This window comes from Onychostruthus taczanowskii, unplaced genomic scaffold (genome assembly GCF_017590055.1).
Source record: "Onychostruthus taczanowskii isolate IOZ18803 unplaced genomic scaffold, ASM1759005v1 scaffold113, whole genome shotgun sequence".
Taxonomy (NCBI): Eukaryota; Metazoa; Chordata; class Aves; order Passeriformes; family Passeridae; genus Onychostruthus; species Onychostruthus taczanowskii.
The window spans coordinates 1,504,868-1,523,682 of NW_024497963.1; the positions used below are offsets into that span (position 1 = coordinate 1,504,868).

The 18,815-nt window shown below is 38.6% G+C and overlaps 1 protein-coding gene across 1 annotated transcript in view; it reads right to left on the reverse strand.

Moving 5' to 3' along the window:
* Nucleotides 1-18,815, reverse strand: part of LOC121347648 (neural-cadherin-like) — a 59,864-nt gene that overhangs the window by 19,415 nt on the left and 21,634 nt on the right. Inside the window, exons 6-19 of the mRNA XM_041426460.1 lie at nucleotides 18,066-18,315; nucleotides 15,175-15,317; nucleotides 12,673-12,845; nucleotides 11,511-11,679; nucleotides 10,551-10,721; nucleotides 9,849-10,021; nucleotides 8,664-8,831; nucleotides 7,795-8,044; nucleotides 7,570-7,697; nucleotides 6,519-6,705; nucleotides 5,641-5,784; nucleotides 4,251-4,534; nucleotides 2,113-3,727; nucleotides 976-1,069 (exon numbers count right to left, since the gene is read on the reverse strand). Of these exons, the coding sequence (XP_041282394.1) occupies nucleotides 976-1,069; nucleotides 2,113-3,727; nucleotides 4,251-4,534; nucleotides 5,641-5,784; nucleotides 6,519-6,705; nucleotides 7,570-7,697; nucleotides 7,795-8,044; nucleotides 8,664-8,831; nucleotides 9,849-10,021; nucleotides 10,551-10,721; nucleotides 11,511-11,679; nucleotides 12,673-12,845; nucleotides 15,175-15,317; nucleotides 18,066-18,315 (3,949 nt within the window). The remainder of the gene's footprint in view (nucleotides 1-975; nucleotides 1,070-2,112; nucleotides 3,728-4,250; nucleotides 4,535-5,640; nucleotides 5,785-6,518; nucleotides 6,706-7,569; nucleotides 7,698-7,794; nucleotides 8,045-8,663; nucleotides 8,832-9,848; nucleotides 10,022-10,550; nucleotides 10,722-11,510; nucleotides 11,680-12,672; nucleotides 12,846-15,174; nucleotides 15,318-18,065; nucleotides 18,316-18,815) is intronic.

Consider the following 18,815-nt stretch of genomic DNA (forward strand, 5'->3'; position numbering starts at 1 on the left):
TTGTAAAGAGATGTTCCTGCCACTCAGCCTTTCCCAGATTTGAACAAAAGCAATTTGAACTTGCAGTTTGAATTTGTGCAGTTGAACCAGGTGGTTCAGCACAGTCATCATGGGCAAGCCTCTGAGGTCAGTAAAAGGGAGTGACAAATTCTCACATCTCTGTCTGGAGCAGGGTAAGTCTATATAAAATCTCTCACAGCATCTTCATTGGACACCTCAAAGGGCCAGTAATCAGCAATTATGGAAATATTCCATGACCATTATTATGGAATAGTGACCCCTTAGCATGGAAACAGGCCTAGGGGCTGCTGATGAACACAAAGTCTTTAATTCTGGGCTACTTCAGGCTTTTAAACTTTTAGTCATAGCACAGATGAAAATTCACTTTCACATCCATTTTTCCCTTTCAGACAGCACACAGTTATGCCATCAACCATCTCACTTTATGATATGAATAAATAATGTCTAAGTAGGAATTAAGGGTCCAATTCAACATTTCAATTAACAGAAAAAAAACCTCCACTAATCTGAGTCATGGTTTTCACATGCAATTGTTAATTTAGCCATCAAAGGAGAGCACCAAATTCCCTTCCACTTTTGATGAAATTACTCCATTCCTTGCTTTTAAATTCAGATTTGAATTCCATCAACCCTAACATCTGAAAGCAAGCATTAGGACTCTGTCTATTTTTAAATTGTAGCTTACAGAATGCACATTTTAAAGTAAATTAACTATGACATCTGAATAAAAATCAACATCATGGTGTGATCCTGCATTGTCTTGGAAAAAATATTTAATGCAGTAATTTCTTAATACCTAGTAACCCAAGTAAAAAAGAGCATTTGAAAGGTACATCCCTTAATACACTCAATAACCCTGGCTTTATGCACATCCTGAACACAGAGAAATACATGGTGAGAAAATAATTACAGAAGCATAAATATTACTCATTTTGACAGAAATACAATCCTCACTTGAGCAGTTTTCCTTCAGAGAGAAATGTTTTATTGTCCCAGTCATCCTGATCTGGTGCAAACACTTCCCCAAGCACTGTTGTTGACCATTTTCCTGTTGAGATAAATTATAATAAATCTGCATTTAATTTTTGCTTTTCAGTGCACTTTATATTCTGTGACATTCATTACTGCATTTATTATTTTCAGACTCCTGCTCCATTTAGTGATGGTTATGATCCAAGATTCTTAAAACAATGCATAGCCTGTCATATGATTTCTGCCAGTTCTGGTAATGTGAGCACAGTGGAGATGCCACATGAAAGAAGAAAAGCTGGAAATAGCACAAAACAACACCAGAATCATACATAAATACAACTTTCTAAAATCTCTCAGACAAAAGAAAAATTAAAAATCACCACATCAGGAGTTAAGTCCAAATGTTTCGTTGCTACTCTATTATTTTGAAGAGCACACAAAGCGGAACCCAGCAAAAGAGGGAGATCATCTTATGGGGTACAGCTGGGCGAGAAGGAATGACTGGGAAAATGAAAAGGGCAGGAAGATACCAAGCTGGGCCAGGTCTTGGTGATTTTTCCAGGCCCTTGGGGGCTGGCACAGAAGTGGAACATCCAATCAATTTTTCTAAAACAGCAAGAGGAACAAATCCAGGGAAGGAGACTTTTGAAATCCACAGTCCAGGTTCAGCAACATGGGAAATTTTTAAGGTTCAAATCTGGAGCCGAGCCAGCCTAGATGCTTCATTCTCTCATCTCTACAGTATGATCTGGTCATATTTTTTTGTTGTTGAGGCATACCAAACTCAGAAAATGTAACTGCAAAATGCCTTCTGTATGTGAACACTCATTAAGAGAAAATAGACTTTCTGCAAGTTCAATATATACCTGTTTGCACCTAACAGTTCTTTGGTAGATAATCTTTTACACACTAAGGTCTGAGTTTAACAAATATATTTCACTTATTTCACTTTACTTAGTATTTACAGAACAGGAGCTGCAGTTTTGAAGTATGTAAACTATTAAAGAAATTAGTCTGCAGATTAACATATTGCAAGAAAGAAATTAAGTGTAAAACTCTGCTATTTCATGAATTTTATCTAATATCCAGAATCTGATCTCACATCCAGCTAGCACTTACCTTTGTAGCTGTACACATAGACCTCCTTGTGGCCAGACTCATGGCAGTTGTCGTTCTCATCACCAACTGTTATCGTCAGGGTGGTTGTTGAGCTCATAGCTGGAATCCCACTATCTGTTATAACTATTGGCAGGTGAAACACCTTCTGCTTTTCTCTGTCAAAGGACCTCAAAGCTGTTATAGTTGCTGTGTTATTTCTGTTGTCAGTAAGAGAAAAGTCCAAGGAATTCTGATATTCTGGAGGCAATGAAAAGGCAAAGGGTGGCCCGTTTTCCTCAGCATCCGGATCAAACGCATGAAGTAGCTTTGAGGTGTGGTTCATATGCACAATCTCAGGCTTCAATGTATTCTCCCAAACTACAGGCATGTATGGTGCTTCAAACCTTGGTCCATTGTCATTAATATCCCGCAAGTTAATTAAAACTGTAACACTTCCAGTGCGGGCAGGTGTCCCCTGATCTGCAGCTTGAACAATTAGAGCGTATTTCTGAATGGCTTCACGATCAAGGGCACTTGCCACAACCACGTGACCAAACTGGTCAACCACAAACTGTCTCATAGGGTCTGAATCTGACTTTATAGAATAGATAATCTTCCCATTCAAATCAGAGTCCTTGTCTGTAGCCCTCACTGTGGTTACTGTAGTACCTACAGGCACATCTTCAAATACAGGGTTTGTCTGAATAAACTGAGAAAGGAAAGCTGGGCTGTGGTCATTTGAGTCTTCAACTTCAATCAGGCATACTGCAACACTAGAAAAATCCAGATCTTCCACAGTAATAGTAAGATTAAACTGTCTTTCACGGGCATTCTCAAAATCCAACTTTTTTTTCAGTCGAACAGTGCCACATTGCCATTCTTTGTCATTCTCAATATAAAACTTCTCATCTGGGTCTCCCCCAATGATACTGAACATTAAGTCTGCATTTTCCCCAATGTCTGCATCCGTAGCACAAACCTGCAGGACTTCTGAGTCAATGGCACTGTTCTCAGGAATTGCTGCCTGCCACAGCTTCTTTGTGAATTTGGGAACATTATCATTGACATCTGCAACCCAGACAGTGGCAGTGCCAGTTCCTGTTAGCCCTCCCCCATCTCTTGCTTCAACAGTAAGGAAGTAACTTTCAGTCCTCTCCCTGTCCAGCAGTCCCTCTGCCACATGGATGGTCCCGGTACTGGGATTGATACTAAACATGTCAGTACCAAACTCGTTCTTCACATTCTCTGTTATCCTGTATGTCAGGACAGCATTCACACCAACGTTTGGGTCATCGCGATCCACTGCAGCCATTTCCATGACTAAGGTGTCTGCAGGAGAGTTTTCAAGAACATTCCCATTGCAGTCATCAGGCATGCATGAGAACATGGGTGCATTGTCGTTTATATCCCACACGTTGATGATCACATCTGCAAACCCTGTAAGTCCTCCTCCACCTTCATCAGTGGCCAACACAATGAATCTCCACAGGGCTCTCTCTTCCCGGTCCAGCCTCTTATGGGAGTAAATGCTGCCTGTTTTCTCATCTATTGTGAAAATGTCAGCTGCACCATACCCATGCAAGGAATATCTCAAATCTCCCCCATCAACACCACTATCAGGATCAGTGGCCATAACCTACAACAGTTTTGGAAAAAAAACAAACATAGAAAGCATGAAATATGCAGTGATTGCATCATATCCTATATGCTGCTGCAGTCTAAAGGAGTCCAAGCAAAAGCATATGACATGGTAATAATGTGTGCATGCCAGGGAATAGCAAATCCAGGGACAATTCAGGGCAGGCAAATATGCATTTTTAACAATGTTAACAATTTTAAAATTTTAGGACTAAAATAATATTATATTCTTCATATTCATACAGGTAATTTAAATATTACATTCTGATAGCTGCTTTAAATTGTCCATTATTTGCTTTTCAGTATTAACAAATGATCCATCCTGTTTATCCTACTTACTATCCCTGAAATTTATTTTTTTTTTCCACAAAAGTCCACTTCTTCTCTTCAGAGACAAAAAAAACTTAGTCAAAATAAACTTCATTAATATCTATGTGCTGAGTTATTTTTAACATAACTGTACCACAGTCATCTGTGTTCTTTCATTGAAATATTATAGTCTGTGGAACTACATACACTACCTGAAGTATGAAGACTGGCAACGAATCCAGTTCCTCAATTATACTTCCATAGTATTCATTGATAGAAAAAACTGGAGCCTCATCATTTTTATTCATGATGTTGATGATGATAACTGCATAATCCTCCCATTTCCCATCAGAGGCCAAAAAGTGGATCTCATACATTTTTGTTTCTTCATAGTCCAGTGGCTGGGCAATGAAAATGGCTCCTGTTTCTGGATCTACATCCAGCACCCCTCCTGTGTTTCCAGCTGTGATCTGATACCGTAGCTTAGCATTTGTTCCTGTCAATTACCAACAGTGTCAGAAAACACACATTTCTTGAAGTAAACTGATGGTGAGATGAAGTACAAATCACACAATAACGGATTAGTGGTATTATTTTTATTGTGCTGTTTTTGTGGTCTTTTAAAACATGCAGCTATGTCAGATTACTTAGCAGCATTTTCAATTCTGGTGTGTCCAACTGCCATTTGCCTCCACAAAATGTGTCTATGCAATGAAGTAGTAATTCTGTTTTAACTTTATTTAGAGGGCAGAAATGAAGTGCCATATATCCATCACACTAGGTCCCCTGTCCAACACTGCAGAGCAGATTCACAGGCAGCCTAAGTCCCAAACTAAAAGTTCCTTGAATGGGTAAATCCTTCTGCAGTACATCTTCACTATATTTGCCTCAGCCTCCTACAGAGTGGGAGGAATCCAGTGAAGTCAGGATTTCCTTGCATTTCACAAATACACAGAGAACAGTCCTTGGGACTTGTGCAACAAAAAAAAAAAAAAGCAGTGTTTCACCATACAGTTAAGCTAAATTAGCACTGCTTCATGGTCAAAAGATGGAAGCATGCACTGATCCCTCTCTCTTTTATCAGCACTGGTTATGTACTTTTAAATTATTAGTGGCTGAATTTTTGGCTGATTTGTGGATATAACAGTGCAGCTAAAATTCATCACATGCATTTAGGAAATCTAGATTCAAATAAAACAAAGAAACAAAGAAACCAAACACAAACTATACTGTCCACCATAGAAAAAGCAAATGAATCTCACTGAAATGAAGTCTTACTTATTCTAGTTATCCAGGACATTTTTATTGGCACCCACTTGTAACAAAATGATCTGATCTATAAAAAATTTGTATCTGCAGGCAGAGAAATGATCTCCTATCATCCCACATTAGTGTATGTCTCCTGAAATAAAAATTGTGCCTCACAGCTCACAGTTATGAACTAATGTTCATGCCTGAACAGCGCACATTTAAAGAAGTTTTAAAATCTGGAGACAGAAAGACATTTCCTTCTCTCACACCACCAAATATGCCTTGGAGTGCTGAGATTAATGAAACTGATTAATATTTTGGACAGAGCTGTGGGGGATTGCAGTGCTTTACCTTCATCCTCATCGTTAGCACTGACTGTAAGGATGGTGGATCCCACATCCTGGTCCTCGTCCACGCTCACCTCGTAGACGCTCTGGGCGAAGACGGGCTGGTTGTCGTTCACGTCGCTGACGGACACGCGCACGTACGCCGTGTCTGCAGAGACAAGGAGCCACACATTCAAATCCCAGCTGTGCCACTTCTGTCAGCTGCAATCCCTTCACCTGTCTGCCTGCACGTTCAATGGAGATAAATATGCAGACAATACAAAAACAAACCCTTAGGGCTGTGGAATGCCTATATACCAACATTACTCAAAAGCACTTGGGGATCAAATAAACGTCACATCCAATTTGTTTAAACACATACTATATGAATAATTGAGTCATTGATGCCTAATATGGCAGTTGTACAGTGTTTAGTCAAAAATTTTTCATCCTGAAGCCACAAAATTTTAACTTTTTATTTAAGCAGGGCAATAAATTGAGAAAAGGATTTTCTTTCTTGCATATTCCTGCTTCATAATTACTTGTGACTGAATACTGTACATATGCAGTGCTTTGAGAAACACTTGCCCTGCCCAGAGATTTGCATCCTACAGATAATAGGCACATCTTTACCAGCTAGTCAATACTCTCTAAACTCTAGATATGATGGTCTATATGTTTTTTTTTATTTCAGAACAAAAATTTGCTTGATCATCATGTAAAGCTTATCTTCCAGCTCTGACACAACTGTTGCACAGCTAAACAGTAAAAAAGCCACCATGAAGACAGAATAACAGACACTTTTCACAAGACATGGAAAAACAAAAGAAAATTACTATTTAGTCTTGTATTTCAGACATAATCCAAGTAATACCACATTTACCACAGCCATCTGTTCCTTACCAGAGTTTGGCTTGCCATGCTTTCCAGGTCGAGCTGACTCAGAGCCATCCACTGACTTGACTTCCAGAAGGTAGGAGCCCTTCTCCTCTCTGTCAAACACTGAGGTGGTGTAAATGGAGCCTGTCTGGGGGTCCAAGCGAAAACAGGTGTAGTCTCTGCCACTGTCATGTAACAGGGAGTAAGTTACCTACAGGATTAAAAAGAAGTTGTTAATATATACTTTCCTTTTGTTGAATAGTTAACAACTAGAACAGTACTTAAAGAAAGGAAGAACTCTCCCATATCCAAGTACTTGATCAGGCCAAGGAAACTGGGTAAAACTGCAGCTTCAGCAATCTGGTCTAAAGCCAATTAACTTCCTTGACTGCTGATCTGTAAAGGAAAATAATTTGTCTAATCAGCTCCTGATTTCACTAGCATGTGTTTGTGCAGTGCTTGTGCTGCAGCACTCAAACTCAGCTAAAGATCCCAAGTATTTCTACAACATCCACAGGTGAGGTCCATTTGAACCTGCTCAGGATCACAGACCACGTTCTACCCTCTATTACATGCATGGTTTTGTGACTTGACTTACAGCTTCCACTCTTTGTTCTAAGGATGTATCTATTTTCAATTTGTTTAATCAGCAAGGAATACATTCACTTTGGGTGTTAACTTGCCATATTTTGTAAGGATTCAGTTTGCAGTACTGCCAATGATTTCCAGCTCACAGAAGCTTTTAACACAGCTTTTCTTCCATTCATTTATCCATTCTTATTTTAGGTCTATGTAAAACTTTCCACACAAAGGAATTCTACAGCAAGCATTTCAACTAAGCTACAGGCTGTGTAAATATTTCCTCATTGTTTTCTGCCTCACACCTACTAGTTCTAGTTGCATTTTTCCCCTGGCAACACAGAGAAGCATGTAATTATCTACTTTATTTCATTCTACATTTCACTATTAGTCATCCCTTTTCTACGCTGAAGATTTCCAGACTATTTAGCCATTGCTCCTGCAGAAGTTATTCCACAGCTTTCATCAGGGAATCATCAGGTGCCCACTTTCTTACCTCACCATGCTGACCAAGGTCGAGGTCGGTGGCAGACACCTGAGTGACAAATGTCCCCACATCAGCTCCCTCTGTTACTGAGGCTTCATAAATGGATGAAGTGAAGAATGGCACATTGTCATTGACATCTAGAACATCAAAAAGAGCCCACAGAGAGAAAACTATAAAACTTTAAAGGAAAACAGTGCAGGATTATGCTGTGACATCACTGAGCAGCTCACACACCTGTGACATTAACATGGACCGTGGTGAACGCTGCCAGAGGAACTGCAGCCACGTTCTGTGCTCGCACCCGCAGCTGAAAGCTCTTTGTTGTTTCATAATCCAGGGGCTCAGCTACCAGGATTGAAGCAGAGCCATCATGTCTGTTTGGAGTCAGGTAGAAACGCACTGGCATGTTGGTCTCTGGGACAAGCCCCTCTTCCAGGTTGTAAGTGACACGGGGATCTCCAAGGGGAGAAGTTGCTTTGATTGTCTGCACAGTTCAAAAAGTGTGTGTAAGCAACCCTTCTGCAAGTACAGCAACATTTCTAAAAGCTTTTGTGTTTTCATTCTCCCAGATATTCAGCTACAAAACACAAAACTCTTATAAATGCTCACTATTTATGCAAATAGACAATGTTCAGTTATCTTGTATTTGCGGGGTTCCCAGATGAAGGAAGGAATGATGTATCTGATTCTATGTTCTTAGAAGACTAATTTATTATTTTAGGATTTCTATTATATTAAAGAATACTATACTAAACTATACTAAAGCATACAGAAAGGATACAGACAGAAGGTTAAAAGATACTAATGAAAAACTCGTGACTCTTTCTCCAGAGTGCAGCACATCTTGGCCGTAATTGGCCAATAAGTCAAAATAATTCACAGCAGAAACCAATGAAACAATCACCTTTGGATAAACAACCTCCAACTACATTCCAAAGCAGAAAAACACAGGAGAAGCAAATGAGACAGTATCGTTTTCCTTTTTCTTTGAGGCTTCTCAGCTTCCCAGTAGAGAAATTGTGGCAAAAGGATTTTTCCAGAAAATATGATGGTGACACAGTTACTCCGCAGTCTGAGAGCTACAGACAGACAAATAACCTTACCAAAATTGAGGCATCCCGTGTCGTATTCTCTGGAATAACAACTTCATAGCTGTCTCTTTCCCACTGTGGAGGCTGGTTTTTTGCACTGGTTACAGTTACAGCAAGTTCAACTTTACTGCTCCTGTTGCCTCCATCTGTAGCAATAATCTCTCGAATTATAGATGACTTCTGAACAGTAAAAAAGGTTTCATTACAGAAGGTTTTGAGCAGGCCTCCAAAATAAATTAATACATAAAATTAAAGGTACACTTAAAAATTACCTTCATAGAAGAAAAAGATCTGAAGATGAACTCAAAATATGAACTAGATGTAAATTTGATGAAAATTCTATTTACTTTACTTCAGAGGGTTGGAAGATTTTGCTATAAGTCTCAATAAACCTAAGCAAATGTCACACAAAATTTGAAACCAAACAGAACCAAAAAACCCACTTTGTGGAGGTGCTGAGTTCTTAAGCTTACCTATTAACAGTTCTTGTTATTAGTCTGTAGGGTTCTTAGAGTCATTAAAGAAAATACATTAAAATTATACACCTTCACCAAACTTTTGTGTGTCAATTATTTAGAATTTCAATTTCAGAATTAAAAATATCTATTTAAAGACTGACATCTACAACAATACTTCAATTTCAAAACAAATTACTTTAAAACCTGAAAATATCAAACTGCTTGTGTAGGTATTTAGAAATAGCTGAAACGGATCTATTTTAGATAACTACATTAATTATGCTTTCACCTTCCTGAGAGACATTAAGCTATGCTTAATGCACCACAACTGACATATGTCAATTTGGGAATCTGTATCAGGACCAAAATTTCACACTTTTTCCCATTCAGGTTTGTGTCTTGACTCATTGCCTGTAAACACAACGAAGTGCTACACCTGGGTTCTTGCTCCTCTGCTTCTGCCCTCAGCCCCTCCAGCCCTTGGAATCAGCATGCCAGAGCCAGGGAAATGGGAAGAGCAGGTCTCAGAGGCAGTGCTGTGGCTGCTGCTTCCCAGCTGAAAGCAGGGCTTGCTCATAAGCAATTCACATTCCATGAACCCAGCAGCTAAAAGCCTTAGGTTCATGTTTAATTTAAATAGATGTATTGATCATTTAACCTGAGGGATAACCCAAACTCATTACCTCAGTCTCTCCTACGGTATATTGAAATAGCTTAAAAAGGAAAGCAAGCACCATACCTGAGATATGGGTTGGTTCACAAACACCCAGCCTGTGGTAGGATTAATCTGTAAATAATTTGGTTCATCACTTGCTATGGAATATGTAATGGCAGCATTTGAGCTGTAGTCATCATCACGGGCTGCAACACGCAGGAAGCTGGTCCCAACTCTTGTGTCCTCTTTAAGGAAATCTAATGGAAGGAAAGGATATTTCAAATTTATCATTAATTTGCTAAACTACCATGGACGTTTTAATAAGTCATAAAGAAATAACTGCCATACATTATTACTTTAGTATAATTTTCTCCTCCTTGGAACAATGGCCACACACAAGGAGTATTTTAAACGGCTGCTATCACTCCAGAGCTACAGATCATATCTGAACTTCATATTACCCTATTCATAACATGGAATTCTTATTTCTTATTAGATACTTCTTTTCACTGTATTTTAACCCAGAGAATAATTGCTCTGTATGTATGACATGGCTATTGTTTCAAGGAACTTTCCCATAAGGCAGGCCTATGACCAAGGCTGTACATGTTACATCACACATTACACAGAGTAACAGCTCTGCATTAAATAAGCAAAGTGCATCTCTGGATGCATCAAAATTTGTCACATGTTCTACTGCCAGGATAGGCAAAAACCCAAAAATCTGAGACATGGGGTACGCTCACACTCAGGGCACTGAAAGTCTATCCAATGACTCTCAATTACATTCATAGTGGGTGTTTTCAAATCTGGGGTCATTGTCATTTTGGTCCAGGATGACAATATTGATCTGACATATTCCAATGAGTGGCTCCGCTGCCTGATCTGTTGCTGTCACAGTGATGGGATATTCCCTCTGCTTTTCTCGATCAAATACCTGAACAGTTGTCAGAACTCCTGAAAATAAATTAAACATAAAAGAGTTAAAATTCTGTGCATGTGGCAACCTTCTTCAAGCAGATGTTTATTTTTCTGTCAATACATTGGGATACCATGCAGTAGGTTAAGTACACTTGTAACATCAGCTTCAGGTTCAAGGATCCAATCCTGAGATTTAACAATTGCAACAGCTGACATTGTACTGCTTAGGCAGACTCAAACTTCAGTAACATTTCATCCACACACAAGAGGAATTTGAATTAGAATGGAAGTTTAATTTAAGTATAGAAAATGGAGGTAAGTACAAACTAAGAGAATGAGTTTCTCAAGAAATTATTTCTTTTGAAGAGCTGTAAGTACAGAGTAAAGGGATGTTTCGTATCTTTTATCCTCCAGAAATTCAGCCTGAACTTAGTTTTGGCCTTCTAAGATTTAGTTCCTTTGCTGTTTGTAAGACTGCTGTCATTTGGACAAATCACTTATATGCTATTAGCAATGTTGCAAGATAATGTACACTTAAAATAGGTTTGTTTGGGATTTTTAAATCCAGTTGCAAAAGCACACAAGTTACTTCACAAAGCAGAATTTCCATGTTTCAAGGAAAACACCAGTTTTAGTTCAGTACTGGACATGTATGAAACTTAGTTTCATGGAAAACTTGTTCATGCAGTTAATACAGTTTGTATTTGGTCTGCAGTCAAAACACTAAATGAAAAAGTATGAAGTCTGATTTTATCTAAGCCTTTTTTCCAACAGTGTCACAAGGTGATTTCTCTATGCCATTATCAGCACTGACATTTGCTTTACCTGTGTCAGGGTGAATGCTAAATGCTGGCAGGACACCATCTCTGTGCATCAAGCCATATTTCACTATTCCATTGGCCCCTTCATCAGCATCAGTGGCTTCAACCTGCAGAACAACAGTCCCTGAAGGCTGATTTTCCAGGACAGAAGCATGTTCCCGATAATACTGGCACTACGAGATGGGGGGAAAAGAAAGAAAGAACAATTTAAAAAAGAGAAAAATCAAGGACTTCCCTTGCCATTTGATTTAAAGGTGTACTGGCAGAGGGAAAAAATAATTATTTAGCTACACTTGCATTGCCATGCTCTGCTGTTAAAGCATTATCTTACCATGATTAATTTAAATTTCCCTTGCTATTTGTGGTTATACAAACAACACAAAGCATGAGGCCACTGAGCATCTCCAGCTAATGGAAATATTTGGAGAAAAAGTTAAAGTTGCTTCCAAATGCAAATATTTTTCTATACCAGCAAAGGTCTAGTAAAAGAGACATACACTTGCCCAAACCACAGAATTGTTTTGATCAAAAAGGATTTCTACACAAAGTAACTTTGTCAAGGAGAGGTTACTGAAAATTTATAAGACTGACATGAATAGTTGCTGATTTTTCAAATATGCAACATTGCTCATCAACATCTGAGCCACGAGCACCACACCTGAAATTTTTAGACAAGAGATCTTTAATGTGAATTAACATTCTGAAACCAAATTCAAGCATTTATTTTTTAAAATACTTCACTATTTAAGCTAAAACACTCATTCTTCTCTCTTTCATTAGTTCCAGATGCAATCGTCAAAGGAAGCCTTTGCAATTTAGAGAGGTGTTCTGTAGTATTGTGGAACAAGCCCACTGCACAGACAGCTATCCTTGGGGATTCCTGCTCACATGGGATCTCCAGAAGTGTTTCACTTAGCCTCGCCCTCTGAAATGCCAGAGATAAAGTGTGGCTCAGGGAACAGACAGGAGCTCACAGCAGCTGTTCTGCCACAAGAGCAGAACAAACCCTGAAAGCCTTAGGGAGGGATGGAAAAGGAGGAGAAGACAGGACCCAGAGGGAAGCAGAGCTCCTCCTGACCAGCTCTTCTGCTGCACACCTGCAGTGCCAACAGTGCTAAAACAGTTTTACACAGTCCAGTACAAATGCCAGAGGCTCATATATTTACCTTCTGAAAGACAGGTTTGTTATTGTTGACATCATCAATTTTCACAACAACCTGGGCAGTACTGGTGAGAGGATGGGGCCCTCCAGAGGCATTATCATCAGTAGCTGTGACATTCAGAACATACTCTGTCCCCTGCAGCTCAGGAAATGGGCTTGCACGAAGTCTAACTAGCCCTGTAAAAACAGCAGGTTGTGGGGTTTTGCTGCGTTTACCCATTCCCATTATTCTTTTCACTAGTAAGCATGACAACAAAGCATTCTGGCTTACCTATTCACCAATAAACCATAAAGCTGTGCTGTTTAATTTAACTATGGTGTTTTTACTGCAGACCCACATTAAAACAAAATTAAGACATCACAACAGGTTTGTCTGCAGGTTTGTTTACAGAGCAAACTGAGCCTGCAGCCATAACTCAGCTGACCTGCACATAATGGCTTTCTTCAATCTGCAGCTGCCATGGACAGCTCAGCTGAGACTCCTTCAATTTTACCTTCCTGCAGCTCAGTCAGGGCACAGGCTGGGAAGCTACAGAGGTACAGGCTGAGAAACCTCTGTTCTGCCTCTCAGAACTCCCCACTGGACACAGCCTGCCGGGTGGGACACAGGGGCACTGGTAGAAAGAGGTGCTACAAATGCAGAAGGGACCACGGCTGCCTGAGATCCTGCAGAGATGGGCTGTCATTGTTTTACTCCACCATCCATCACATCTGTTATTCATCAGGAATAATCACAATTGTCATCACAACAGAGTATTTTCACAGCATCAATGTCACTAAATTTTGCTTGAAAATGTAGTGTTTTAGCTGCAGCACTTATCTTTGACACTTCTCCACCGTACCTTCACATTTCTACAAGACGGTACAGATTATTCCCCTGACACCATTCCTGAAAAGGAGCTGCTGTAAGCCACTGTATAAACCTTTACTGGTTTATTCAACAACAAAAGCTTAAAAGTGTTTTGGAAAAAATGCTAATGTTCCTAAAATTAAATTCCAAATACTATAGAATTAATTGGCAAAGAAGTATAATTGTACCTATACATGATTTTCTATATTAAAACTCTGGAGCTAATCCCAAGAGACGCTATCAATCAAATGTTAAGATGTTTTGACCAAAAACATCTGTTTCTCACAAAAAAGATCTTCAGAAGTGTCATGTATATTCATGCTGGAGCTTTTAGACCCTTTCAAAAACTTTGTTCCTCTTCAGGTGCCAAAGCATCTGTAAAAATTTAACTCTTGGAACCTGCAACTCTATTTGTAAGTCAGAAAGGAAGTAAAGGAGCTCATAGTAAACTCAGGGTCAGTATTCAATGCTTGCAAGTTATCTGCAGACTGTATTTTTGGGAATGTTTCAGAATCTAACATTAATATTGCAGAACCATGATTGCATTGAAATTAAAATTTCATGTTAAGTGAACTCTATGAAATAAAGTGAAGGAATAACTAAGGGCAGCTTGGTCCTTCCTATGTGTTCAACACTTTGGAAAATCTAAGTTCAGATTTTGATTGCAGTTCAGAATACAAAGTAGTTTAACTGAAGTTAATTAAGTTACTTCAATCCTTCAATGGGATTTCAATTTGTTTGCCTGTTTCAATCTCAAAACATCCTCTTCTGTTTTTTCAAGCAATCAAGAGCAAATAAATCCTATTAATTTAAAGGGATATGCCAACCTACTCAGATGTTGGTGTTTGTGCATTTATTTTAATTACTTTTTTTTTCTAATAAGGACACCAATGTGGTGGGAACCTTTTTTCTTCTTATGTTTTGAAAATATGTGACTATTGTAAAGAATTTTAAAAGATGTAGAAATTGCCATTTCAGAACAAATGCCTTAAACTGTGAAGTATCCTCCACACATCATCTTTTCTCATGCATGCAGTATTCTTGGCTAAACAACACTGGGAATGTGAATGATTAATCTTAAATGAAAAATATATTTCTTCAGATTTTATATACTTTTACCTTCACTGCAATAAAACAGTGGTAGTCTCATTCCACCTACAAACACTTCATTTTCTGTCAGCACAACATAGATAAGTCCAGGCAAGAAATGTTTGCTCTCACCAGCATGATCAGGATATTGACACAAGCATGGGGTGGGAAAAGCCTCATTTAAAATCCCAGATGTCCAGTTTCTTATATTAAATTCTATTCAGATACTTGTCTGACATTTTGGAATGTCACCCTGTTATCAATAATAACATTCTCTATTAAGTTACCGTCTCTTGAGCTACCTGTTATCTATAATAATGCCTCTATTAAGTTACTGACTGAAAGCAAACACTGAACAGGTAAGAGAGGTCAATTATACAGAGATTTAGAAAATTATACAATTTTTTATCATTATAAGAGAGTATATGCATTCTTTCCCTGCACTTTCCAAAATTAAGCTTCAAAGATGGCATATGTGATTCAGTTTGATAATAAGACCAAATTCAAGGTGCATCACAACAGAACCAACATTATGACCACAGCAGCAAAGAGCTAATATACAATTACCTTTCTTAGGGTCGATAACAAAGTTCCCTCTCTCATTCCCAGACAGAATATCATATGTCACACCATCTCCATCAGGATCAACAGCATTAACTGTGGCAATCAGTGTGTTTGGGCCTGCATCTTCAGAAACAAAGCTCCTGTAGCTGTTAAAAAACCCAGACAACAGCACATTCGTGAATTTAACCAGGATATAATAGATACAGAACTGAACTTTACAACACCTACCAACTTCTTCTTCAAAGGGCACTGCAGGAATTTGTCATTTTCTAATACAATTATACTGATATGATGCTTTTTTGTTAAGCAGTGAAATTATGGCATTAATGATCTATCCAACCATCCACAACTTTCTGTTTTTACCCCCACATTTCCCTCCAAACTTCCAGCAGTACCACAGCCTTGAAGATGAGCTGTGCAACAAGACTTGTGCTAAATGCAGAATTCACTTGGGATTTTTTGAATTTGAGAAAATGAGTTTCCTGATTCCAACTCCAAGCAAACATTTGCTAAGTTAAAGCAGTTCCCATCACAGCACTTTCTGACACAAGCCCTCAAAAGGCTTTCAGTGCAGTCCTTGCCCAGCAGGACTAAGATGATAGCGAGATGTGGAGGATATGTGCATAATGTCAGTTTTACAAAAATCTCTGCTCAAGTCCAGACACATCACTGACACTGTAAGCTCTTAAGAGGCATTATCAGCCTAAGCTTAATGCTCTCTGGAGTAGAAAAGCCCCTGCTTTAGCAAAGTCCCAAATATTTATTATTTTATCTGACTGCATTGAGTGTGTGGCAGACTAAGCACCCGCCAGGTCTGTCCACAGGAGACATCCCAAAGCTCAGCTCTAAGACTGAACTGCAGCTGGCTGTATCCACCATAGTACAGATGCACCACTGGGTTAGAGTGCTTATGGACACACTGGCCAGATGCTGAGAGTAGCAAAAAATTGAAAGGAAAAGAAAATGGATGCTCAGAAAACCTTTTCCTTCCCTTTTGTTGTCGAGATATGTGAGTTTTCTATGAAACCTCCATAGAAACAGCTTATTTTCTTCCCCCAGTTTTATATGCAATGAAGTAAGAGAAGTAAATCATTCTGGTTTAGCTCAGTCACAAACCTCAAGACACTGTCTTAACTGTGCATCTCAAAAACAAATGAACAGTAATACTGATAATTTTTTACATTAAATACAGGAAGAGTGGAGTTCAAAAGAGATCTCTTAAAAAAGAGAAAGTAAAAACTGACAACATGAAAGAGAGTGGTAGCCTTAAGCATTTCCTATCTGAGATAAAGAATAGCTGTGATGAAAGAGAGCTCATGGCAAGGAATCATGAGTTTATACTGGGCTGTAAATCTGTTTGAACAAAGGGCTAGAAGGACAACACCATCACCTAGATTTGTATTAGAGTGCCACAGAGCACAACATTAACTGCAAACACTCTCTCAACAGGCCCCAGTTTACATGTGCTCACAATGATTCTATTTCATGGAAAATTTCAGCTAAGTTCTGTCTGAAATTTACCTCTGGGTTCAAGATTTTTTTCGTAACAGGAAAGATAAAGTAAAATCAAAGCCTAGTTAACCAAAAACTTGAGATAATTTGTATTCCAGGGGATGAATTCAATTTCAATGCCTATCTACATGTACACACAACAGTAGTTTCCCTGCTATTGCACAGAGAACAGAAAAGCTTCTTGTGAAGGTTTGGTGATTTAAAATAATATTATTTTAATCATATTCTTCAGCAAACTGTAAGTACTAGAGCTGGCAGGATGTTTTCTGTTTCCAATTTGTTACAGATGTTACAGCATCTTAAATATTATCACTCGCTTCTGATCAAAATATTAGGAACAGATGCAGATAAATATTCAATATCTCTGAATACTAAAAGAAATTAAATTAAAAATAGGAAGAGAAACACAACCTGGTTTAGTATTTGAAAATATAGAGAAATCCAATATTAAATTACAAAACATCAAATTTTCCAAGCCATATCTCTTCAGTAATGTTTGGAAAAGAAAGAAAGGCACAAGATTTCGAAGCCAGAGGTTATCTGCATATAAAACAAGGACTGTCAGAAAGCTTTGGATGTTTTGTTCAGCTAAACCCCATCTTAACATCACTGAAATCTTTGCTTTGGTTTTGTTCTGGGCAACTTCGACTTTTAAAAGTAGAAGTCTGGTGCAGAAGCTGACTGGAAATTCCATTACTAAGGCTCTAACATCACTGCAAATTTACAGCACTTCTGGTATTGCTTCAAATGCTGCTGAGTCCCAGCTATGGAAGAAAAGTGCTTACATGTATTTAAAAGAAAAAAAATATATACATACAATTTGTAGGGGATGGAAAGTGAAATTAAGTGAATTCCACTTAATGGCATTTATCTTGTGGGTTTTGTAATTCAGTTGCCATTTAGGTTTGTGTCATCTAAGCATTTTTCTTTGACAACTACAAACCAGGGATGCAGACTGCTGACTCTAAGTTTCAACTGCCTAATTAAAAGGCAAAATTCCCCCATGTCTCTAAATGAAGGCTGATGGCAACAACTCTGTTGCCTGTTTTTTCTGCCTGATTTCCTGTGGTGGTGGAGGAGTGCTCCTGAACTGTATAATCTGAAATTATTGCTCCATATATTTCAGTACACACTGGAAAAAAATAAAAATGCATAAAAGATATATATTAAATAAGAATAAAAAAATTAATAATATATGTATTGTTTATATACTACCTTTTTTTTTTTACTGAGAGTTTCAGAGTCAAAACATCACCCCCCATTTGTCAGACCAGCTCTCAGCTATGACTGAACCAAAGCCAATTGCCATTCTGTGATCAGCCGTTCAACGAAAATACAAAAAGCAACAGTAAAAAATAACAGTCTGAAGAATTTGTATTTACATAGTCTGAGAAAACTCAGGTGCTTCATCATTCACATTGGAGACATGGATCCTAACAGTTGCTGTGCCAGTCCTGGGCTCTTCCCCCTGATCTACAGCCATGATGATGAACTCATAGAGGTGGTCAGGGCGCTCATAGTCCAACCGTGTGGCTGGAAAAATAGTGCCATGAGAAGTAATGCTGAAGTCTTGGCTCAGAGTGTAATACAGCAACTGGGCATTCTCCTTGGAATCACAGTCAGTGGCTGTCACTGGTAGAAGAGAAGAGAAAGATATTGTGTAGGTCAAAGTTGGTGAATTGGAATGGTAAGTGCATTTACTACTACTGCAGCAGGATTTGCCTTGGCATGTGGTGCTTGACATCAGTCAGAGAACTCTGCTGCCCCTTGTGCTTTTGAGTGAACTAACCCTTGCTCAAAAATAGGTAATTTAAAAAACCAAAAGTTAAGTTCCTGGGAGAATTTCGATGCTAGATCTTGACTTTGCTAAAGAGTCCTGTACCATCAAGACTATATTCTCACATAGAGAAGTAAATTCTCATGTCCACCTCACCTACACTGCTGACTTAAAATCACTCAGATCACACACTTGGAAATTAAAGATGGGATATTTACATGTATTATTCAATTGATGCCCATTATGCATTTGTCAGATCCTATTCACAACCTACAAAAATCTATGCTAAAAGCACAGTTACAGACCAGTAATTAACCAACTACCATTAGTACAGGATAAATAACTAAGCAGAACA